The sequence below is a fragment of the Haliotis rubra genome, unplaced genomic scaffold (genome assembly GCF_003918875.1).
Source record: "Haliotis rubra isolate DU_JTF1 unplaced genomic scaffold, ASM391887v1 Scf19, whole genome shotgun sequence".
Classification (NCBI taxonomy): Eukaryota; Metazoa; Mollusca; class Gastropoda; order Lepetellida; family Haliotidae; genus Haliotis; species Haliotis rubra.
The window spans coordinates 1,887,364-1,913,224 of NW_025765891.1; the positions used below are offsets into that span (position 1 = coordinate 1,887,364).

At 41.5% G+C, this 25,861-nt stretch overlaps 1 protein-coding gene across 4 annotated transcripts in view; it reads left to right on the forward strand.

Moving 5' to 3' along the window:
- Positions 1–25,861, forward strand: part of LOC124274358 (Kv channel-interacting protein 4-like) — a 462,530-nt gene that overhangs the window by 65,439 nt on the left and 371,230 nt on the right. For 3 of the 4 annotated variants that reach the window (XM_046709723.1, XM_046709730.1, XM_046709729.1), the window contains one exon: positions 12,525–12,545. The exons of the other annotated variant lie outside the window; for it this stretch is intronic. In XM_046709723.1, coding sequence (XP_046565679.1) covers positions 12,525–12,545 — 21 coding nt within the window. The remainder of the gene's footprint in view (positions 1–12,524; positions 12,546–25,861) is intronic. 4 annotated transcript variants of the gene reach the window in all.

The window sequence follows — 25,861 nt, forward strand, 5'->3', positions numbered from 1 at the left end:
GTTGGGTCACAGGTATTGCGTCCCATGCATTGGGTCATAGGTATTGCATCCCATGCATTGGGTCACAGGTGTTGGTTCCCATGAATTGGGACACAGGTATTGGGTCATAGGTGTTGGATCACAGTTGATGGGTCACATGGCTTGAGCCACCTATCCCTGTGCTGATGTTTGTCTGGCCTTGATGGAGTGGTTGTAGTTAATGTATGGCAGTCGTGGGAATGGGTCAGACTGTTTCTGCTTGTCATTTTAAGTGGTGGAAGCATTTAGTGTTACAGGCTTTTACAGCAGGGCAATTTGTAGAGGAACTCTTTGATTACTTTCAGAGAGACTAGTGCCAATGAAAACATCACCTGTGGAGGAGGCAACACGACTAACAGTGTGTTATTGCAGGTTTACACAACTCAGGTGAATCTCATCCCGCTGATTGCCACATCTGTTTTTGTTACGACCTTTCCTTGTGACATTGAGCCTCTTTCTAAATTTAATTTTAAACAGAAAAAATGGAAATTGATCTAGTCTAAATATACTGCATGGAAGCTGCAGAGATAAGAAATGTTGGCGTTAAGTTGAACACTGATAGCTCTGTTCTCATGTGGTTACACCTAAAGACGTCATACGGTGTAAATGCCATCTAAGTCTGTTCAGAATGCTACATATTTCATGACAGCATTATTACATTTAGATGTTGCCAAAAGACAACCTGGTGTCTCCAAGTGTAGTTGATATTTGGCCACATACATAAGGTAGGAAACAAAGGTTGTAAACTAGACCACAGCTTGTCTAGGATCAACGGTTTACAGATAATGTGCTGACCACATTTTAGTATTGGAGGGATTTGAATGAATGTGGTCAGATACAACAGGGGGTTTACACTAGACCAGATGCAACAGGGGGCTTGCACTAGGTCACATGCAACAGGGGGCTTACACTAGGTCAGATACAACAGGGGGCTTACACCAGGTCACATGCAACAGGGGGCTTACACCAGGTCAGATACAACAAGGGGTTTACACCAGGTCACATGCAACAGGGTGTTTACACCAGGTCACATGCAACAGGGGGCTTACACCAGGCCACATGCAACAGGGGGCTTACACCAGGTCACATGCAACAGGGGGCTTACACCAGGTCACATGCAACAGGGGGCTTACACCAGGTCACATGCAACGGGGGCTTACACCAGGTCACATGCAACAGGGGCTTACACCAGGTCACATGCAACAGGGGTTTACACCAGGTCACATGCAACAGGGGGTTTACACTAGGTCACATGCAACAGGGGGCTTACACCAGGCCACATGCAGCGGGGGCTTACACCAGGTCACATGCAACAGGGGGCTTACACCAGGCCACATGCAACAGGGGGCTTACACCAGGTCACATGCAACAGGGGGCTTACACTAGGTCACATGCAACAGGGGGCTTACACCAAGTCAGATACAACAGGGGGCTTGCACTAGGTCACATGCAACAGAGGGCTTACACTAGGTCACATGCAACGGGGGCTTACACCAGGTCAGATACAACAGGGGGCTTACACCAGGTCACATACAACAGGGGGGCTAAACCACCAGGTCAGATGCAACAGGGGGCTTACACTAGGTCACATGCAACAGGGGGGCTTACACCAGGTCAGATGCAACAGGGGGCTTACACCAGGTCACATGCAACAGGGGGACTTACACCAGGTCAGATGCAACAGGAAGCTTAGACCAGGTCAGATGCAACAGGGGGCTTAACCAGGTCAGATACAACAGGGACCAGATACACCAGGGGGGTGTCAGATACAACAGGGGCTTACACCCGGTCAGATACAACAGGGGCTTACACCCGTCAGATACACAGGGGCTTACAACCAGGTCACTTGCAACAGGGGGACTTACACCAGGTCAGATGCAACAGGAAGCTTAGACCAGGTCAGATGCAACAGGGGGCTTAACCAGGTCAGATACAACAGGGACCTACACCCAGTCAGATACAACAGGGGGTGCTTACACCAGGTCACATGCAACAGGAATGTACACCCGGTCAGATACAACAGGGGGCTTACACCAGGTCAGATGCAACAGGGGGGCTTACACCAGGTCAGATGCAACAGGGGGCTTAACCAGGTCAGATACAACAGGGACTTACACCCAGTCAGATACAACAGGGGGCTTACACCAGGTCACATGCAACAGGAATGTACACCCGGTCAGATACAACAGGGGGCTTACACTAGGTCAGATATAACAGGGACTTACACCCAGTCAGATACAACAGGGGCCTAACACCTGGTCAGATATAACAGGGGCTTATACCAGGTCACATGCATCAGGGGCTTACACCAGGTTAAATACAACAGCAGGCTTACACCTGGTCACATATGACAGGAAGCTGTTGTATGTGATCTTGTACAAGGTCACATGTAACAAGGGCTTACACCAGGTCAGTTGCAACAGACTTGTATTAGAACAGGTGACCTGAGAAGGTTGATTTTATCATGAGATAGCAGTGCCAGAAGCATGTGACTTACTTCCCCTAGTAGTGTCAGGATCTACTGAGTATCATGCAGTGCCACACTTACTTCCCCTAGTAGTGTCAGGATCCACCACCTATATAATCCTTGGACCCGTAAAGATCAGTTTAGTACTGGTCCTCAGTAACCCATGCTTGTCTTAGAGACGACTAATGGGATTGGCTAGCTGACTTGACTGACATGTCATCATATCCGAATGGCAAAGATCAGCGCTCATGAAGATAATCATTGGATTGTATCTGGTTTGGAATCAATTATTTTCTACACTGCCATCATATAGTTGGAGGGGTGGTGGGGTAGCCCAGTGGTTAAAGCACTTGCTCATCATGCCAAAGACACGGGTTCCATTCCCCACATGGGTACAATGTGTGAAGCCCATTTCTAGTGTCCCCCACCGTGATGTTGCTGGAATATTGCTAAAAGCAGCGTAAAACTAAACTAACTCACTCACTCATATATTTAGAATATTGAGTCCAAACATTTAACTACAAGCAAACAAACACAACTAAATATAATCCTTTTGTTTTTCATCAGATTTGGTACCAGTTCAGTGAGAATACCTGTAAAAGTTTCTTCCCACATACAGATGACATGATGTGTCTGAATACAAAGAGGCACTTTACTCACTCACTCACTCCAGTTGACAATGTGTAAGCTAACGGTAGTATGTCCCATGCCTAAATTCAGTTGTTCCTGAAGTCCATCAGCCTCACCCTGGCCTAATGTTCTGATGATTGACCCTACTGAATTCTTGTGCTCAACATCACACGTGTCACAAGAATGGACTCCAATAGAATGCACACATAATAGCACAAGACTGTTCTGCCATCCATACTCTCTCTGCGGACTACTTAACGCTGTGAATGATTAAGAGCCGTCACTGAGTGATATTTCCAGCCTGTAGTATGCATGTCGTTAACTGCTGCACTGAGAGACAAGGCTATGCATTTCACCGCTGATGAGGCTAATTCTGTTCTGTATGTTAAGTGGATGGCAAATCCCTAAATAATTCAGCACTTGAAACATTTCACATCCCATTTTCTGTACAACCTGATTTTTGTTGTTAACCCCTCAGTAATTTGTGTTACGTTTTCAATCAAAACATGATTATGAAGAAATCAAAAACATTTTGTCTTAATGTAGATATGAAGCATCCTCCATTATATTTGCTGCTTGTTTCAGCTTAGGGACAGTTAGGTAGCCTGGTGGTTAATGCATTCACTTGTCACACCAACCACCCGGGATTCGATTCTCCACATGGGTACAATGTTTGAAGCCCATTTTTGGTGTCCATCGCCATGATATTTCTGGAATATTGCTAAAAGCGGAGTAAAACCATACTCACTCACTCACTGATTCAGCTTAATGTTGGAGGGAAGTTTAGTCTCAGGTAGTGAACATTTACCGCCCTGGTAACACCCATAGTGTGGGTCTGGTGCCAACAGACATGGTTCGTGATCATTGTTTGGTGATCATACACATCATTTCGAGGGAATATAGGATTATTATATGAACTTGGAAAATGTTGATTGATTGGTCAAAATGTGTGACAACTATGATAACTAAACTATAGTTATCTTATGGCATATCAGATTAATTTTAGTAAAGTGAAAGAATCAAGTGGTCCTTAACTTTATTTCAGCAGTATAGTCAGTATTGTTAACACTACTACTGCAGTGCAAAGGACACTCACTCACTCACTCACTCACTCAAGGAGTTCAGTGGTGCATGTCTGTATTGTTACACCCAGTTACATATGACAGTGTTAGGATTGGAAGTCCCACTTTCATGTTACACCCAGTTACATATGACAGTGTTAGGATTGGAAGTCCCACTTTCATGTTACACCCAGTTACATATGACAGTGTTAGGATTGGAAGTCCCACTTTCATGTTACACCCAGTTACATATGACAGTGTTAGGATTGGAAGTTCCACTTTCATGTTACACCCAATTACATATGACAGTGTTAGGATTGGAAGTCCCACTTTCATGTTACACCCAATTACATATGACAGTGTTAGGATTGGAAGTCCCACTTTCATGTTACACCCAATTACATATGACAGTGTTAGGATTGGAAGTCCCACTTTCATGTTACACCCAATTACATATGACAGTGTTAGGATTGGAAGTTCCACTTTCATGTTACACCCAATTACATACGACAGTGTTAGGATCTGAAGTGCCTGCATTATGTGTATCGTGATGTCTCCCAAGTGTGGCAGCCAGATACTGTACACTGTAGATAGAGTTTATGATGCGGATGAGTCTTTCACTAGCTGCTGTCTGTCAGCACATTGCTGCCTAGCTCAGATAACAAGTGGAATAAGCCACCAGCCTGAAGACACAAGTCATCATAGCAAAGTTCTCCAGTCTGGCACAACTCCATGGTGATACTGAAAGATGATGATCATGATAGGTTTTGCTTCTTTCGTTGGTTGCTGTATTTTATTGGATGCTGAGTCATTTGAAGTCATATATATACCTCATAATTTGAGGGCGGTGGGTTCGATTCCACATGGGTACAATATAAGAAGCGCATTTCTGGTGTCCCCTGCTGTGATATTGCTGGAATATTGTTAAAAGCAGTGTAAAACTGAACTCACTCATTATTTTAAGTTTCCCTGATCATAACAAATGCATGTAAAAATTGTATTTCTATTTCTCTAGTTTTTTAGTCCATTTTTAATTGTGAAAATATGAAATTAAAGTGAGTTTTTGAATGTGGGCACAGTATGGCACTGTCTGGCAAGCGTGTGGCTCTAAATTTCATGTGTCATTATTTGGCAATAAGGGATGTATGACAAAATATAACCTTGAACATTAATCAGTGTTTTTTTAAATTTTATTTGAAGGATTTTCTTTAAAAACTGAATTGAAATTAAACAGAAAAAACATGTTTGTATTCAGTTTATTCAGCCTGTTTAAGAGTTATCAATATGAATGTAAATATGTTTTTGTTAAATTCTACTTAAAACACAAACTTATGTCTAACAATGGTCAGAATGGGTATATTGGTTGGTTTATGCCTCACTCAGCAATATTCCAGTGGCAGCATGTAAACAATCAAGGCTGCACCAGACAAACCAGTGATCAACCAAGACACCTAATCTGTATACTCAGGATCCATTTTGCAACCTCCTGCGACATGTTGATAGGCATCGTATATAACACAGAACTAGTTTCACCAGTGCCAGACTAACTAACTGAAATACATACCTCAGAGGGAGAGCGGAAGGTCACGGTTCGATCCCCGGCCGCGTCATACCAAAAGACGTAAAAATATGGTACTTGTTGGTCCCTGCCTGGCGCTCGGCATTAATGGGTACAACAAGGACTGGTCGGCTCGGAGTTAGTCAAATGTGTCTGAGTGGGGTATTCATGCTTCACTGCGGCATGGTATCTCAGTGGGTTAGCACTATAAAACCAGCTTAAGTCTGGGCTAGTTCAAGCAGCCGCACATACACATACACACGCATGCACGTCGTCATATGAGCGAAATATTCTCAAGCACGACATTAAACCCAAGTTCACCTCACCTCACATACCTCAGAGTGCTGCTCTGTGCTTAGATTTTCACTCACTATATCACCTGGTCCCGATCCACAAAGCATTTGTAGCGCGACAACATTTGTAAGCCTATTGTAAACCATAGAGTTACGACAGGTCGTAACGTTACGAACGCTTTGTGGATTGGAACCCTGGGGCCGTTGTTTAGTTGTCGTCATGAAATAGCTGGTATATTTGTGACTGGCATAAACAACACTCACTCACTCACTGTGATACCCAGGGGTATGAATATGTGAAAGAGTGCAGGAGAGCAGTGGGGTTGATCTGACCACACAGTGCATCGGGCATATGGCAAGGGAAACATGCAAGACCTGTGTTCACCAAGTAGTATCTTGCCATTATGACTGGAAGTGAAGTAGAAATCTGAGGGAGAGTCTGCCAATTAGCAATGTTTCAAACAATAGTCTTGAAATCGATACTGACACGGACGTACTGCCTCCATCAGGCTAACACCATGGGGAAGATTTTAGGCAGCGTTTCATTGATCTGCCTTCGCCTTCAAAACACGATTCTAAAATAATGATGATGCTTTTAATCTTTCTATTTGGAGCAAGTTAAGGCATTTTTGTTGCATAATAAGATATTTGTAGTCCAGACAAATGTTCCTCATCATTGGGACATTTGTACAAGTTTCTCATTGGCTCTTGTCCAGATTATAGGGCGTTTGGTTGAGCTGTGTTCTTTGAAGAGATGCCTGTGTGGTTGATAGTGGATAGTCATTTGATTCCAACCTTGATAAAACCCTTGTTTCCCTGAAATTGAGTATCATTCTTCTCCCTTCTGCACAGTAATCTTCCACAGTTCCTTAAGATTGAAACTGTTGCTATGATGCTATCGAGTGTAATTTATTGAAGGAGTTTGTTTGATAGCATTCTTTGAGGCTGGATTGTTTTTGATGCTCTCACCCTCTGGAAGTTATCTTTGAACAGAAAGAAAGAACATTTTAGTGTTGATTAGATTTTTTTGTGCCTAGAGTGCTTCAGACAGAAGACCTGGCCACTTGCCCTGTAAGAATATGGATCTCTTATATCTTTCTTGTCTGGGCAGTATGGGTCCTTTATACCTTGAGTATGTGGGCAATACCAGTATATTTACCTTCGTTATCTGGGCAGTATGGGTCCCTTTTACCTTGTGTATGTGGGCAATACCAGTATATTTACCTTCGTTATCTGGGCAGTATGGGTCCCTTTTACCTTGTGTGAAGGCCATGTGGGCAATACTTATATTGTATATGGGTCCTTTACCAGTTCATTCGTTATCTGGGCAGTATGGGTCCCTTTTACCTTGTGGATGTGGGCAATACCAGTATATTTACCTTCGTTATCTGGGCAGTATGGGTCCCTTTTACCTTGTGGATGTGGGCAATACCAGTATATTTACCTTCGTTATCTGGGCAGTATGGGTCCCTTTTACCTTGTGGATGTGGGCAATACCAGTATATTTACCTTCGTTATCTGGGCAGTATGGGTCCCTTTTACCTTGTGGATGTGGGCAATACCAGTATATTTACCTTCAAGTTATCTGGGCAGTATGGGTCCCTTTTACCTTGTGTATGTGGGCAATACCAGTATATTTACCTTCAAGTTATCTGGGCAGTATGGGTCCCTTTTACCTTGTGGATGTGGGGCAATTTACCTTCGTTATCTGGGCAGTATGGGTCCTTTTACCTTGTTATATGTGGGCAGTATATTTAGTATCTGGGCAGTATGGCTCCTTTTACCTTGTGGATGTGGGCAATAGCAGTATATTTACCTTCGTTATCTGGGCAGTATGGGTCCTTTTACCTTGTGTATGTGGGCAATACCAGTATATTTACCTTCGTTATCTGGGCAGTATGGGTCCCTTTTACCTTGTGTATGTGGGCAATACCAGTATATTTACCTTCGTTATCTGGGCAGTATGGGTCCCTTTTACCTTGTGTATATGGGCAATAATAGTATATTTACCTTCGTTATCTGGGAAATATGGGTCCTTCGACTTTCTTTATATAGGCAATATGGGTCCCTTATGTATCATGTATCTGGGCAATATTGGTCCTTATACCTTCTTATCTGGGCAATATGGGTCCCTTATATTTCATGTATGTGGACAATATGGGTCTCTTGTACTATTCTTATCTGGGCAATATTTGTTTTACTTTATAGTCTGTTTTACCTGACTGTAGTAAATGTCACTCACTTAAAAGTGACTTCATATGTGTGCCAAATTAAATACCGACTAAACCGTAGATGCATGAGGATTATTGGTGTGTACAGCAATAAGCAGCATATTTCTCACCATCAACCCCACACTGTATGATAAGCAGCAAGTTTCACACCATCACTCTCTGTGATAAGCAACAATTCTCACATTAACCAACATTCATGGATAAGTTTGACATCATCAACCTATGCACAGTTATAAGCAGCAAATTTCACACCCAGTGTTTCCAGTTAGCTTCACACCACAATTCATAATGATAAGCTGCAAGGTTCTATGCAACCCTAGAAGATATGGCTTGTATAAAATTCTGGTAACAGTTTCATAAAGTGATTCTATCAGGATTACATCATCAATAATATTTCAGCCATCTCCTAGACTGGATGTAGGAGTATTTGAGGGGCCCTGTAGCACAAGGTGTTGTGGGTTTTCTTCTTTATCTATATGGACCTTCATTAATCTGTGTTTGTATGCAGTAGGCTATGTTTGTAAGCAGTAGGCTATGTTTGTAAGCAGTAGGCTATGTTTGTAAGCAGTAGGCTATGTTTGTAAGCAGTAGGCTACGTTTGTAAGCAGTAGGCTATGTTTGTAAGCAGTAGGCTATGTTTGTAAGCAGTAGGCTATGTTTGTAAGCAGTAGGCTACGTTTGTAAGCAGTAGGCTACGTTTGTAAGCAGTAGGCTACGTTTGTAAGCAGTAGGCTATGTTTGTAAGCAGTAGGCTATGTTTGTAAGCAGTAGGCTATGTTTGTAAGCAGTAGGCTATGTTTGTAAGCAGTAGGCTATGTTTGTAAGCAGTAGGCTATGTTGTAAGCAGTAGGCTATGTTTGTAAGCAGTAGGCTATGTTTGTAAGCAGTAGGCTATGTTTGTAAGCAGTAGGCTATGTTTGTAAGCAGTAGGCTATGTTTGTAAGCAGTAGGCTATGTTTGTAAGCAGTAGGCTATGTTTGTAAGCAGTAGGCTATGTTTGTAAGCAGTAGGCTACGTTTGTAAGCAGTAGGCTACGTTTGTAAGCAGTAGGCTACGTTTGTAAGCAGTAGGCTATGTTTGTAAGCTGTAGGCTATGTTTGTAAGCAGTAGGCTACGTTTGTAAGCAGTAGGCTATGTTTGTAAGCAGTAGGCTATGTTTGTAAGCAGTAGGCTACGTTTGTAAGCAGTAGGCTATGTTTGTAAGCAGTAGGCTATGTTTGTAAGCAGTAGGCTATGTTTGTAAGCAGTAGGCTACGTTTGTAAGCAGTAGGCTATGTTTGTAAGCAGTAGGCTACGTTTGTAAGCAGTAGGCTATGTTTGTAAGCAGTAGGCTATGTTTGTAAGCAGTAGGCCATGTTTGTAAGCAGTAGGCTATGTTTGTAAGCTGTAGGCTATGTTTGTAAGCAGTAGGCTATGTTTGTAAGCAGTAGGCTATGTTTGTAAGCAGTAGGCTATGTTTGTAAGCTGTAGGCCATGTTTGTAAGCAGACTAGGCTATGTTTGTAAGCTGTAGGCTATGTTTGTAAGCTGTAGGCCATGTTTGTAAGCAGACTAGGCTATGTTTGTAAGCTTGTAGGCCATGTTTGTAAGCAGTAGGCTATGTTTGTAAGCTGTAGGCTATGTTTGTAAGCAGTAGGCTATGTTTGTAAGCTGTAGGCCATGTTTGTAAGCAGTAAGCCATGTTTGTAAGCAGTAGCTATAGGCTATGTCAGTGTTCGTGGCTTTCACCACGTTGGGAGTATCTGTGACATGTGCTACTTTCCTGCTTTCCTTAGAAACTATCCCTCATTTGTCGGCACTATAACTGTGATCATATGTGTTACCTCAGTTGTAGTATACAACCTGTCCCCAAACTGAGATTATTGAAATATTGTCAGAACCAGCAAAAAAACAATTCTCACTCACTCACTCACTCACTCACTCACTCAATGTACAAGCTGCCACACATACACATGCATGCACACACTCATATGACTGAAATATCACTCACTCACTCACTCCTCAATCACTCAATCACTCAATCACTCAATGTACAAGCTGCCACACATACACATGCATGCACATTGTCATATGAGCAAAATATTCTTAAGTACAACGTTAAACCCTATGTCACCTCTCACACTCACTCACTCACTCAACTTGAAGGGGTAACAGGGACCCCATACCAGTTGAATGTCAGTGTGTATTGTCAGGCCTGGTTCTAAAGGGATCTTGATTCTGTCAGACTATGAAATATTTGACAGATGACAATCATTTCCTACTTTCAATATGGAAGACTATTGTGAAGTTACCCAAATCAGTCATGTCAATTCAGCTAGGAAGGGGAATTCTTTTTGATAGTGATTAGTGGAGAGTTGATGTTCCAACGAGACAGTTGTTGAATATGCACAATGTTGAAATTGGAATGAAAGGCTATGGGCATGTTGCAATCAAGTAGGTTCGCCAGATGACGGAAGTCGGGTCTATCGGCACAATGTCTTCTCGCATTTGAGACGTTCTGGCTGTTCAATAAAACTGATAGTATCATTTGATTATGATCTGGATTTACATCAATTATTTAATTATTGTTGCAAGTAGTATCAGTTATGTGACCATCGTGGCGCGAGGACCTGCAGATCGAATCACACGGCGGAGACACAGAACAGTATCCGACTGTGGCAGAGTATTGGCCAGGAAGTCCGTATGCTTTCTGTAATCAATTTCACATCATATATTACAGCATAGGGGTATTTATAGAACAGCATCAGAGAAGCCACTGAAGGGTTGAACTGTTATTTGGAGGAAAGGTTGCACTGCTTGGTCGATATTGGGATTCTCTGATTTTTAAGCTTGGTCTGAGCTTTTTAATTGAGTTTGAAGGATATCTGGAGAAACAGATGACTTGTTGATTGGAGGAAGGGATTTGTGAGGTACTAGCAGACGTGAGATACGGACGATACAAGATTGCTTTTGATGGGTGATATGAGAGATAATGCAGACATAAATTGTATGAGATAAGGGTAGTATCAGAGGTTAGGTGCAGAAATGGATGTGATATTAGCTGTAATGGTGAAGATTCGGTGAAGTCAAGAGTGTTACATCGATACAGATGTGTGATTATTATGTTATTTTTGCACAGGTGGATGTTGGTAAAAATGGGGTATACAGCACATACAGAGATGAACTGTATGAGATAAGGAGAATATTGCTGATACGAATGTTATAAGATATTCATGATTGTTTTTTTACGATACAAGATTCATTCTAGACATTGATGGTGTCACTTGAGGAGGATAAGGGGTTTATTGCAGAGTTGGATGGTCTATGATAAAGGAGATATGAGATTTATTGCACACATGATATATTTATACAGAGATGAACGGTATCAGATAATAAAGGAAGATAAGAGATTGCTTGCATAGATGGTTGGTATCAGAGGATAGCCCCGATTGCAAAATTGATTGAAGTAAGAAAGGGAGAATGCATGTTTTTGGCAGATATGGATTATATCAGATTTGTAGAGATGGATTGTATCAGATTTGTAGAGATGGATTGTATCAGATTTGTAGAGATGGATGGTATCAAATTTGTAGAGATGGATGGTATCAGATTTGTAGAGATGGATTATATCAGATTTGTAGAGATGTATTATGTTAGAAGTGCAACAGTGGATCGCTTGAGATTTGTAGAGATGGATTTTGACATTTTTACCAATGTGTTTATGTGAGACTTGTAATGATGGATTAAATCAGACTTTAATAGGTGGATTGCATCAATTTAGTAGAGATAAAATTGAGATATGAATCAGGCTTAAAGTAGTGTTTTATAACAACATTTTTGAGTGAAATATTGTTACATTTATTGAGATGGTTTGTAGAGACAGATTGCTTCATGTTTATGGAGATGACTACCGGTAATGTCAGACTTACAGGGTATCAGATAATGCTGTTTGTGGTCTGTTCAGTGTCTGAAGGAGACAGGCACTCTTGGAAGGATCTTTACCTTTGAAAGTAAAGAGTTAATTTGTGAATACTGAATGGTATGATCTGAAAACAGACATTAAATAGTTTTGTGTTAATGTGATAAATAGATGCCATGGCATATGGAGGAAGGGGGGATTTTACAGTGGAAAGGAAGGGTCATTGAAACCAATTCTAGGAATTCAAGATAAATAGGTGACTCTGAGAAATGAAGATACAATTTTATTTTGTCTTTTGAGAAATTATTTTATTGCAAAATTTGTAGACCAAATTTACTAAGATGTGAAAACTGTTTTATATTTATGCAGATGAGGCCTTTGGAAGCCGGGGTAAGCCATTGTTGCATGTTCTGGCAGGGTTGGCCTAATTTTTCAGGCTCTGCCCCAGTGTAGCATGATTTAGCCAGGAGCCAAGTCAGGCCTTACTACCAAGTAGCATGCTTTACTAGGGCACACCTCACACTAGGCTGTACTACAGCTACGCATGTTTTGACAAGCGAAGACCTTACGTAGTAGCCCATGCCATATTGGGCATGCTCTGGCATGGTAAAAAGCCACCTTTCGGCTCTACCATAGTACAGCATGCTTTTTAAGCCTACTTTACAGGCTATGCCATAGATGGCATGTTCTGGCATGGTAAAAAGCCACCTTTCGGCTCTACCATAGTACAGCATGCTTTCTCAGCCCATTTGGGCTGTACTTCTACTACTTCTGCATGTTTTGTCACAGTAAACTTATATCACTTGTCTATATGTATGCATTTGTGCCCTCCTCAAGGGTCTACACAACCCACAGAGAGAAGTGTTAACATACACCCAGTTCACCAGCAAGTTTGTTGGCCATCAACTTGATGCACAATGCACTTTATATGAAGATGCACAACTTTGAACAAAGGCTCTATCATCCAAAGGATATAGCACACTGCTGGCATATATGAAGGATATAGCACACTGCTGGCATATATGACGGATATAGCACACTGCTGGCATATATGAAGGATATAGCACACTGCTGGTATATATGAAGGATATAGCACACTGCTGGTATATATGAAGGATATAGCACACTGCTGGCATATATGAAGGATATAGCACACTGCTGGTATATATGAAGGATATAGCACACTGCTGGCATATATGAAGGATATAGCACACTGCTGGCATATATGAAGGATATAGCACACTGCTGGTATATATGAAGGATATAGCACACTGCTGGTATATATATGAAGGATATAGCACACTGCTGGCATATATGAAGGATATAGCACACTGCTGGCATATATGACGGATATAGCACACTGCTGGCATATATGAAGGATATAGCACACTGCTGGTATATATGAAGGATATAGCACACTGATATATATGGAGGGTTTATATCACTGGTATATATGGAGTGGGATATGAGCACACATCACTGGTATATATGGAAGGATATAGGACACTGCTGGTATATATGGAGGGTTTATATGAGCACATCACTGGTATATATGGAGGGTTTATATGAGTCAGTTTTTCATCACTGGTATATATGGAGGGTTTATACACTGAGGGAGTTTTTCATCACTGGTATATATGGAGGGTTTATACACTGAGGGAGTTTTTCATCACTGGTATATATGGAGGGTTTATACACTGAGGGAGTTTTTCATCACTGGTATATATGGAGGGTTTATACACTAGTTTTCATCACTGGTATATATGGAGGGTTTATACACTGAGGGAGTTTTTCATCACTGGTATATATGGAGGGTTTATACACTGAGGGAGTTTTTCATCACTGGTATATATGGAGGGTTTATACACTGAGGGCTACATTTTCATCACTGGTATATATGGAGGGTTTATACACTGAGGGAGTTTTCATCACTGGTATATATGGAGGGTTTATACACTGAGGAGCTTTTTCATCACTGGTATATATGGAGGGTTTATACACTGAGGAGTTTTTCATCACTGGTATATATGGAGGGTTTATACACTGAGGAGTTTTTCATCACTGGTATATATGGAGGGTTTATACACTGAGCTACATTTTCATCACTGGTATATATGGAGGGTTTATACACTGAGGGAGTTTTTCATCACTGGTATATATGGAGGGTTTATACACTGAGCTACATTTTCATCACTGGTATATATAGAGGGTTTATACACTGAGGGAGTTTTTCATCACTGGTATATATGGAGGGTTTATACACTGAGGGAGTTTTTCATCACTGGTATATATGGAGGGTTTATACACTGAGGGAGTTTTTCATCACTGGTATATATGGAGGGTTTATACACTGAGGGAGTTTTTCATCACTGGTATATATGGAGGGTTTATACACTGAGGGAGTTTTTCATCACTGGTATATATGGAGGGTTTATACACTGAGCTACATTTTCATCACTGGTATATATGGAGGGTTTATACACTGAGGGAGTTTTTCATCACTGGTATATATGGAGGGTTTATACACTGAGGGAGTTTTTCATCACTGGTATATATGGAGGGTTTATACACTGAGCTACATTTTCATCACTGGTATATATGGAGGGTTTATACACTGAGCTACATTTTCATCACTGGTATATATGGAGGGTTTATACACTGAGGGAGTTTTTCATCACTGGTATATATGGAGGGTTTATACACTGAGCTACATTTTCATCACTGGTATATATAGAGGGTTTATACACTGAGGGAGTTTTTCATCACTGGTATATATGGAGGGTTTATACACTGAGGGAGTTTTTCATCACTGGTATATATGGAGGGTTTATACACTGAGGGAGTTTTTCATCACTGGTATATGGAGGGTTTATTCTGTGGCTAGTGTATGAGTGTCGAACAATATTTCCGACCAGTTGCCTATCTTAGTCTGAGAACCTTCCACTGGGACATATGCATCAAGGGCCTCAGTGATGTATGGATCCTGCAATACAATGTGATGCTTCCTCATATTCAACGACCAGAGCAAAACTGATTCATTGTTTCATGACAAGTTGCACCAATGCGTGGAATGAAACACAGATCTTGTGTGTGAGGAGGACATGCTGAGCTGCCAGGGTCTGTCAAACTGCCATTGGTATGTGTAATTCATTACATCAAGTGATATCCACAATGAATTTCTCTCAGTGATGTGTAAAGAGTTCTTAGCTTCCAAGTTTCTTAGCTCACCTGACACTGCCTGGTGCTTGGCATTCATGGAATAAAAAACACTCTCGATTGAGAGGAATAGCCATGTAAACTGCTGCATGGTATCTCAGTGTGTTTGACCTATAAAACACTGCAGAAGTCTTTTGGAGTCTATACCTTGCCAACATAAGCAGTGTCAGTCACCAGATTGTCTGGTCCAGACTATATTACTGAAGACCTCTGTGTTACAACTCTCTGTGCAAGTCCAGTGTTCTTCAATGCAGTTTAAAGCCCCATTTGACTTCACCTTCAGTTTCACGAATTTATTAAATGAACAATTGAAAGTAAAAGTCTGAATATCCTTGTGTCTTCTGTCAACTGACTCTTTTGACAAGATATTGGATCTTTATACTTGACAAGAAATGGTAGTTTACTGTCAGAATCTGTTTTTGTATTCAGTGAGACAAGCTGTCCAACTTTCAGGAGGCTGAGTTTGAAGTTAGTTTAGATTAAAGTGCAAGCACCTATTGATCAATGGCAGTAAAATGAACTTTGATGTTTTCTGAGAGCCATGTGAATGAGTGATGGCTTCAGAGAGGAAGAGAGCAAGAATCCATACCAGAAAATCATCTTAAGGAACATTTTGTGGACACTTTATGGAGATAGGTGAATAATTATCCTGTACATCAGGCTGCCATTTGTTGCTAGATCACTTCAACACATAAATGTTGCTAATATATTTTGGGCTCCCAGACACTGAGGACATTAGAAATCACTAAAAGCTGGGGAGAGGTAGAGTTACAGTGGATTTGATTTTTCATAGCACTCAAATCTGTGCTGCATTTGTCTTTCATCCTTACCTACAACCAGTACTGGGGCAGTGAGGTAGCCTAGTGGTTAAAGTGTTCACTCGTCACCCATGTTCAATTCCCCACATGGGTAAAGTGTGTGAAGCCCGTTTCTGATGTCCCACACTGTGATATTGCTGGAATATTGCTAAAAGCGACATAAAACCGTACTCACTTACTCACTCACTGAGATCTGTTGACAGTAGCCTACAGTTGCTGAGATCTGGTCACAGTAGCCTACTGTTGCTGCAATCTGGTCACAGTAGCCTACAGTTGCTGCAATCTGGTCACAGTAGCCTACGGTTGCTGAGGTCTGGTCACAGTAGCCTACAGTTGCTGAGGTCTGGTCACAGTAGCCTACAGTTGCTGTAGAGTTGCTGGTCTAGCCTACAGTTGCTGAAAGTAGCCCAGTACTGAGTTGCTGAGATCTGGTCACAGTAGCCTACAGTTGCTGAGATCTGGTCACAGTAGCCTACAGTTGCTGAGGTCTGGTCACAGTAGCCTACAGTTGCTGAGGTCTGGTCACAGTAGCCTACAGTTGCTGAGAAGTCTGGTCACAGTAGCCTACAGTTGCTGAGGTCTGGTCACAGTAGCCTACAGTAGCTGAGGTCTGTTAGAGGTCTGGTCACAGTAGCCTACAGTTGCTGAGATTGCTGAGTTCTGGTCACAGTAGCCTACAGTTGCTGAGGTCTGGTCACAGTAGAGCCTACGGTTGTAGCTGAGGTCTGGTCTGGTGAACAGTAGCCTACAGTTGCTGAGCTGAGGTCTGGTCACAGTAGCCTACAGTTGCTGAGATCTGGCTCACAGTAGCCTACAGTTGCTGAGGTCTGGTCACAGTAGCCTACAGTTGCTGAGGTCTCACGGTTGCTGAGGTCTGGTGACAGTAGCCTACAGTTGCAGAGATCTGGTCATGGTAGCCTACGGTTGCTGAGATCTGGTCACAGTAGCCTACAGTTGCTGAGGTCTGGTCACAGTAGCCTACAGTTGCTGAGATCTGGTCATGGTAGCCTACGGTTGCTGAGGTCTGGTCACAGTAGCCTACAGTTGCTGAGATCTGGTCACAGTAGCCTACAGTTGCTGAGATCTGCTCACAGTAGCCTACAGTATTCAAAGTATAAACCCTGCTGGGTAAAAGCCACCCTGCTCACAGATTAATTGCTTCTGTACACAGAGTAGATGGGTCAGCTGATCACTCCCACTGGTTGCTGTGTACACCAGTATGTTCATAATAACACCCTTTGAAAGATTGTTATGGCAGGAAGTCCACTCGCCTACCTTGTACTTGTGTTGATAACATTTGTCAACACATTCAGAATGGTTCGAATTCATGGTTTGACACATCAATCAATCTCAGAATATGTACCTTGAACATTAGACAATGTCGGAGCAAGTCCACCAGTAGTTACATCTATCCCATTTTCGGGTCAACACCTGACCATGGGTTCAAATCCCCATTCACCGTGATTATGAGTCTTGGTTTGTCTATGCTCATGCTGGTGTGTTGCCCAAGTGTCATCCACCTGACACGTCTCCTACCTTACCTGGCATGATGTAGTACAACAGGAATACTGCCCAAAACATTCACACGATCACTCACTAGGTCAGCACCAAACCTTTTTCTGAACTATTTTAGTGATCTGGGCCCCATTTCACAATGTTGTACTACCTATACTTCAACATAGACTTATGACAGTCTTAGCGCTATGATAGCTTTCTGAAATGGGGCCCTGTTATATTTTGTCAAGTAAATGACAAAAATAGTATAAACTAGAAAAAAATTCTGTCAGCCAACGAAACAAGTGTTTGTCAATTCAAAAGAATAAGCCTTGTGACTATGATTATATATTCAGGTACCCTGGTTATGTCCAGAGAACAATATGGACCAAGTGTCACATGCAAGTATACCATGCATCACAATGTGACATACGAGGTGTCCAGGCCAACTGATGTGAATCATTATGTATGGTCTTTATGATGGATTGTTGCTGATATCATTAGTATACAGGATTTAGACATTATGTTCCAGTCTCTGTAGTATACCAGGAATATTGTTGACCTGAGAAATATATACATTCGCTGACTCTATTTCGAGGTGAACATGGGTTGCCTATTTTGAGGTGCCGAAAAAAGCATCCTTCAATCTGCCTGAAACCTATCATTGTGTGTTTAAATATCATTTATCCTGCTTGTGTTTCCAAGTTAGTTAACAGCATTACCAAATGAGCAGTTAAGGAGTAGATTACACTACTCAAATCAAGTTAAGGCACCCCAACTTTTTTCATATGACCAGAGTTAGTTTGGCTGGTTTATTGTTGCCTTCGGGTTGTTATTTAACTCTCTTTTAGTAGTGGGTTGGTGGGGTAGCCTAGTGGTTAAAGTGTTCGCTTGTCACGTCGAAGGCCCAGGTTTGATTCCCCACATGGGCTCAATGTGTGAAGCCCTTTTGGTGTGTCCCCCGCCATGATTGCTAAAGTGGCGTAAAACTAAACTCACTCGCTCACTCTTTCAGTAGTATTTTTTTGATTCAGTGAATTGAAAACAAGTTGTTTCACTCAAAACCTTATTATTCCTGTATTGTCAAGTGTATAAGATCATCTTTTTACCATACACAGAGAGGTGATACATAGGCATGGAGACAAGTTTTGATATTTTTTTCTGAACGTGAAAGCGTTCCAGTTGTCGATTGCATTGGTGTGGAAGTCAAGTATTCCTTGGGTAGGAATGTTACAAGGTCATGGAGTCATATGTTGAAAAAAGCCTAGTTCTTAAATCAGATGAAACAAAAAATGCTAAATTGATTTGATTTTTTCACCTTTCAAAACTTGTTCCGAGCTCATCAGTCATTGAAGTTAAAAAAGATGGTTTTCCTAAGTGATGTAAATGGTACATGTGGCACAAACTGGGAAATGTGGTGATTTGATGCCGCTCTCTTCCTATACCATGTGATCAAGTCTCATCTCGACACCCGATGAAAGGTGATGCCGTAGCTCCGAGCATTGAGATGAACTTTTTTGGTGGCGATTAATTTCATTTAGCAGAGAACCTTTTCATTGTGAGTGTTATTTCAGGCAAGGCCGCCATCAGTTGTTACCTTTCATGGAATAATTATACCGCCCAAAATAGCAACCACTTGGCGTGGATTACAGCATTGAGCTCGGGAGCAGTGTGAGGTTGGGCAGGGCATTGTGGACATTGTTTGTAGAATATCTAGCTTCATGCATGTTCAGGGGCTGGGAACCACTCAAGTCACACAAGTATTCCTTGAAAGAAATGCAAAATGCCACGTCTTTGAGCCAGCATTGATGATGTAACTTCAGGCAACAAACACTGACAGAATTCATATCGTCATCCAGATCAAAGCAAACTTTCTGTCGCCATTTTCTTCACATTCAGCCATCTTATGTCATCTTGAGATGAGAGCAGTGATGTGATTTGACCTCCTTAATGGAGACCAGGTTGAGTTCTGTATCACTTGTAATCATGGCTGGCTGTTCATTTGTCAGGTCAAAGCAGGAGAAGATTGATTCATTCCCACTAAGCCATTCATATTATTGAATGTTAAACACTTACACAGATGAATTGTGAAGATAAATCTTGTTTGAATACCTACTTCCCACTGAGGTGTGGCTGAAAAGTTCTGGGCCTCAATGATGGAGCGCATGGATGGAACTGGTTGCTGATTATTTTCAACATAATTCTGAAGTCCTCACACTTGCAACAACAATGCCGCAGTTCTTGTATAAAACTGGTGAAGAAGTTCATCACACCATTGGTGAAGTAGAAGTCCTCAACAGCAGAAATGACATCATCATCATCATTTGAATACTTCTAGTAGTTCTAGGGGCGGTGGGGTAGCCTAATGGTTAAAGCGTTGACTCGTCACGCCAAAGACCCGGGTTCGAATCCCCACATGGGCACAATGTGTGAAGCCCATTTCTGGTGTCCCCCGCCGTGATGTTGCTGGAATATTGCTAAAAGCGGCGTAAAACCAAACTCAGTCAGTCAGTCAGTCTAGTAGTACTATCTTCAAGTGTATGAAAAGTTGGAAGTCCAACGGTGCCAAATCTGGAGAATAAGGGGAATTGTGGTTCATCGTAGTCATGGAAACAACACACTTGTGCACAGATACATTGTCATGGAGAAACAACACACCCGTAGATAGTTTTCCAGCAGTTTTGTAGCCTTGATATTTTCCCGGTGTTACCTTGCAGATAAGCATAATATTGCTCAATACTGGTCTCACTGTTAGGAAGGTCATCAACTAGAAAGGTTCTTTTGAATCCTCAAAAACGAAGCTGTCACTGTGCCAGCAGATGGAAATTGTCTGAGGAGGAAGATGTTTCCACTGCTCTACCTATTGTTTAGACCCACAGCACATCCATGGCAGAAACGCTCTTACAATATCAGCTGGGCAGCGAAACAATACAGATTCTGCTGAGAGATGATGAATGCAGATAGTATCTGATCAAGAGTTGGAATAATTGGAAACTCTGCCTATATTTGGTCCATATTTACTTGAGTGGTGGCAGTTGAAGGCCTTCTTAATCTTGATCATTGTCTTAGCTCTTTTCTCCTCTTGAGCTGCTCTGCCAATCTCTTCACTCAGGGGAAGAAGTATGATTTTGTGAACAAAATATTTAGAGAGTAACCTGAAAACTGTGAAGAATTACAGATCTGTCCGGTGTGAATTTATTTTGTAAATTTGACATTTTGAGTAACTGTCGGCATCAATTTGTGATGGACAGATAAGCAGTCCCAGTAGTGAGTAGGTACCTCTTTATAATACAGTGTTTGTTCTGGGAAAGTGTAGAAAAATGTGGCTTTCTTCATCCTCCATTGTGACATCAGCTTGCCTGTCCTATTGTTGGATTGGCATCATGTAACATTGTCCTGACATCATGAATAATGGATGATGTCATCTTGATCTATTTGTCAGAATGAATTCATATGTTATCACATAGCTATAGGCCTCTTCACAAACAAAATAAAACAATGAAACATTTGGAATGAAGTTGCTATTTGGCATTCAGGTTAAATAACAATGCTCATTATGTTTTTATGAAATAATTACCCCCAATAACTCAAAAGAAGTTAGAAAACACCTGGTATTTTTCATATGGCTATAGTTGTTATCTGTGGAATAACTTCACATGTACTTAAACTTCTTTGGGGCGATGGGGTAGCCTAATGGTTAAAGCGTTGGCTCGTCACGCCGAAGACCCGGGTTTGATTCCCCACATGGGTGCAATGTGTTAAGCCCATTCCTGGTGTCCCCTGCCTTGATATTGCTGGAATATTGCTAAAAGCGGTGTAAAACTAAACTCACTCTCACTCACTCACTCACTCACTCACTCACTCACTCACTCACTCACTCACTCACTCACTCACTCACTCACTCACTCACTCACTTAAACTTCTTTGGAGTTGCATAACTTGATGTCACTGAGGTCCATCATTGTCATGTAACTTTGAAGTTGACAATCGGAAAATCAAGAACCTTGTTCATTCACTCACTCACTCACTCACTCACTCACTCACTCACTCACTCACTCACTCACTCACTCACTCACTCACTCACTCACTCACTCACTCACTCCTCACTCACACCTCACTCACTCACTCACTCACTCACTCACTCACTCACTCACTCACCATCGGAAGCCTGAGCGTCTACTGTTATTGATGGCAACACCTATTCCACTAAGTGGGATGATGAGTGTGTTTGGATGAGGGTAATCAAGGCTAATTGCCTGTAACAAGTTCATCTCCTGGAGTCAGCAGGGCATCAGAAGCACTGGATGTGGAAGAGGTCAGGGATGAGATGCATGTAGATAACCTGAAATCCAGAATCAGTGTGAATGTGTTTTATATCAGCAATGTAGGTTATATTCTCTGGTATGGATGATATTGTAGAACAGGTGATTGAGTAACCCCAGGGAGGGGTGAGTAAGTATTGATTTTATGTGGCTTTTAGCAATGATCCAGCCACAGGGGCTTGTAAGCTAAACACTGCCATCAAGGTACATACTGTCACTGACGGGGTCTTAGTACTATCCTTTTATATAGTACTAAGACCCCGCACAATATAACTGATGGCAGTTTTTGGTTACAAAACCCTGTGATGCAACATAAGAGCCCAGGACACCAGGCTTCACACAAGGACCTGAACATGGACCTTGATGTGACAAGTAAACACTTTAACCACTAGGCTACCCCACCTCCTATTTGTTGTATGAAAGAATGAAAATGGTGATCCAGTACATGGCTAGATAGCAATTCATGCAAAAACACAAACTCTTCCGACCTGGATACATAAAGCAAAATTAACATGTCCTGTATTTCCAATTTTGGTTTGCTCATTAGATACAGCATCCATCCCAGACAAATCAAAAGCAGGCATATGCTATCTAACTTTATCTGAAAAATTAAGAGTGACAGAACTTGATCAATAATCATAAATGATCTCCTTGTACAATAGTCTGAACTGAGTTTTAAGCTGCACTCGGCCATATTCCAGCTAAATGGTGGCTGTCTGTAAATAATAAAGTCTGGACCAGACAATCCAGTGATTAACAACATGAGCATCAATCGAACTAATTGGGATACGATGTCATGTGTCACCAATCCCATTGGTTGCCTCCTACGACAAGCATGGGTTACTGAAGATCAAATCTAACCCGGATCTTCACAAGTCCTGTATTTTGTGATGATATGAGGTGTTTAGAAACGTTGAGCTGATCTTGCTTGTGAGTTGAAACCAAAGCAATAACAGATGACAATGGTACAGTGTATGTCACTGATTGCATTTAACTCACTTACTCTCACCACACTGACACAACAGGATGTCTACAACAAATTCTATGCCTGTGATACATCTATTGATCTTTGTATAACTCCTCTGTTGTCTCGTGGACAGAGCATTTGCCTGGAGAGTAGAATGCAGGTGGTTCGGTCACAGGATGTGTCATTCCCAAAGGGGTGGTGAGGTAGCCAAGTGGTTAAGTGTTCACTAATCAGAAACGGGATTCATTCCCCACACGGGTACAATGTGTGAAGCCCATTTCTGGTGTTCTCCGACGTGGAATATTGCTATAAGTGGCCTAAAAGGTCACTCACTCACTCACTCACTTACACACTCATATCTCTTCATGACAAAACAATACACAACAGCACAGTTGTGCTTTTGGGACTCTATCACAGCCCTGTTTGTATGGATGAACTAGGCATCTGTACAGAGTTGTCGAGTCCAGTTATTTCTGGGAGAGAGGTGTATTTTATCATGAAGTACATTTTTCATGGAACCATCTTGTGGCTGTCTTCCTTTTGAAGGATCCGTATGTTCATTGATTCCTGTTGTGGAGGATCTTTGCTGTGTTCGTCGAGTCTGCTGTAAAGTAAACGATAGGTTTTATGAGTGATCATCAAATGTTTCTGCTCGAACAGGACTTGAATCTGTGCCAAGTAGTGAAAAACCAAATGTTATAACCATACCGAGCAGATTTGTTGCAAAATAAACCACAAATGATGTCCTGTACTTAAACTAAAGTTTCACGCATGAAAGAATGAATATTGATTAAAGGGACATAATGACTTGGAAGGATACCTTTTTCAGTGGCCTAAACCTTAATAAAAAACAACTTTATTGGTAACAATTTCTGGTTTATTGCATTGAGCAACAATTCTATGTTGAGTTTCACACCGTTATCAGGCTGGGGTTCCACAAGCAAGTAATGAGAGGTATATATACAGGATATGTTGTGATAAGCATCATGTTAACATTGACAACAACAGGTGATGTATAACGAGCAGCACACAGGAAATAGGATCAAGCCAGACGCACAGTCGGAATATCGTGCAGCATTCAGGTAATGAAGTCAGATGTACAAGAACGATTAAAGCTACATCCAAAAAATAAACCAGAAGATACCCATAAACTTGTATGATTTCTTATTTACTCACCAACTTGCCAGACGGTCGGCAGTGAACATTTTTTGCATCAACAAAATATATGTTAATTTGTTTTCCTATTTTGAATAACAACCACGTGTTACTGATTTGATGACGAACACATCAACGCTTTCTAAGTGACATGCGCCATTTATTTTGGAATGTAAGTTTGGCTTGCAGAAATCCCTGCGATCTCTATGGTAATACAGTTGTCTTCCAATACAAAGATTAATAAGTTCGCTAAATCAAGAAATTGCGATCAGTCTTGGTTTAAAAAACAGACATGTATGATCCGGTGTGCTGTTATTACATAGAAGAATTTGTTTAATTAGTTTATCTGAGACATTTCCCAGACAGTTGAAACCTTCGCGAGTGTACAGGGAGAAGGTAGTGCAAAGATATTAATGTGAAAGATGGATAATCTAAACACAGTTGACAGTTTCTGTGAGTCCATAATGACACAGTAAATGCAAAAGGTGCAATCTAGGAAGGAAAAGGGTTGTGGTGGCAAGAAAGAGGATGAGGCCATTTTCAGGAAAACTATTACAGAATTGATAACAAGACGAGACTAATTTTGATATGATAGATGAGTCGATATACCAACGGAGAAAAACGACTTCATCTCGCAACCAATCAACGCTGCTTGCCCGTTCCGCGGTAGTCACTGGTGTGATCAGTGGAGCTGTAGTGATGCAGAGTGTGATGTTACAGACTGCCACTTGATGGGGAAGTAAACAGCTCCTTCGTCAGGACTGATTGCTTCTTGCTGGCAGAGAGACACACTTCAGTAAGAGTAAACCATGCCATCCTCAGTCAATTAACATTCATGTTTTGTCTTGTGCTGTTTGTTCTAAAACACAAGTAAAAGTGTTAGTTATTATCAAATATGGACGTGATACATAAGCCCTTGGTGATCCCAGAATGGCAGATAAGGGTCGTTTTAGGGATCAGAGAAGATTAACACATAGACTCTGAAAATATATAATTTTTAATAGAAATATGCAATGACCTTTAAAATGGAAAGAATCCCAAGTGAGATGGAGAGATTCAAAGACTGATAACATCTGTTTGAAAGCTGTAAATGCAGTGGTTATTATCATAGATCACATTCTTAAAGTCAGTTCCCTTACAGATGATAGACGACCTGAAAGTGTGGGAAAAGTCTAGACTTGCTTCAGTTCCCTTGCAGATGATAGAAGACCTGAAACTGTGGGAAAAGTCTAGACTTGCTTCAGTTATTGTTATAGGATGCAGTGAGGACTTGGTTGAAGGGGAAATGTTTGGTTGTTGAACTGTGATGATCATGTTCAGACACTGTTGCCATATGGGTACTGTGAAGATCATGTTCAGACACTGTTGCCGTCTGGGTACTGTGAAGATCATGTTCAGACACTGTTGCCATATGGGTACTGTGAAGATCATGTTCAGACACTGTTGCCGTCTGGGTACTGTGAAGATCATGTTCAGACACTGTTGCCGTCTAGGTACTGTGAAGATCATGTTCAGACTCTGTTTCTGAGATTCAGGAGAGGTTGTGCAGTGTTCACTGTTACTGAAAGTCTTGGTAATGGTAGTCTGAGAGGAAGATGCATGATAGAAAGTCATGGAGTCTTAAACAGGTGGGAGACCTGACATGCATCCTAAATATGTCACATTGGAGATATCTTGCCATCTGCACCACAACCTGTTCCATTAGTATATCTGTCATACACAAAGGATAGAGTA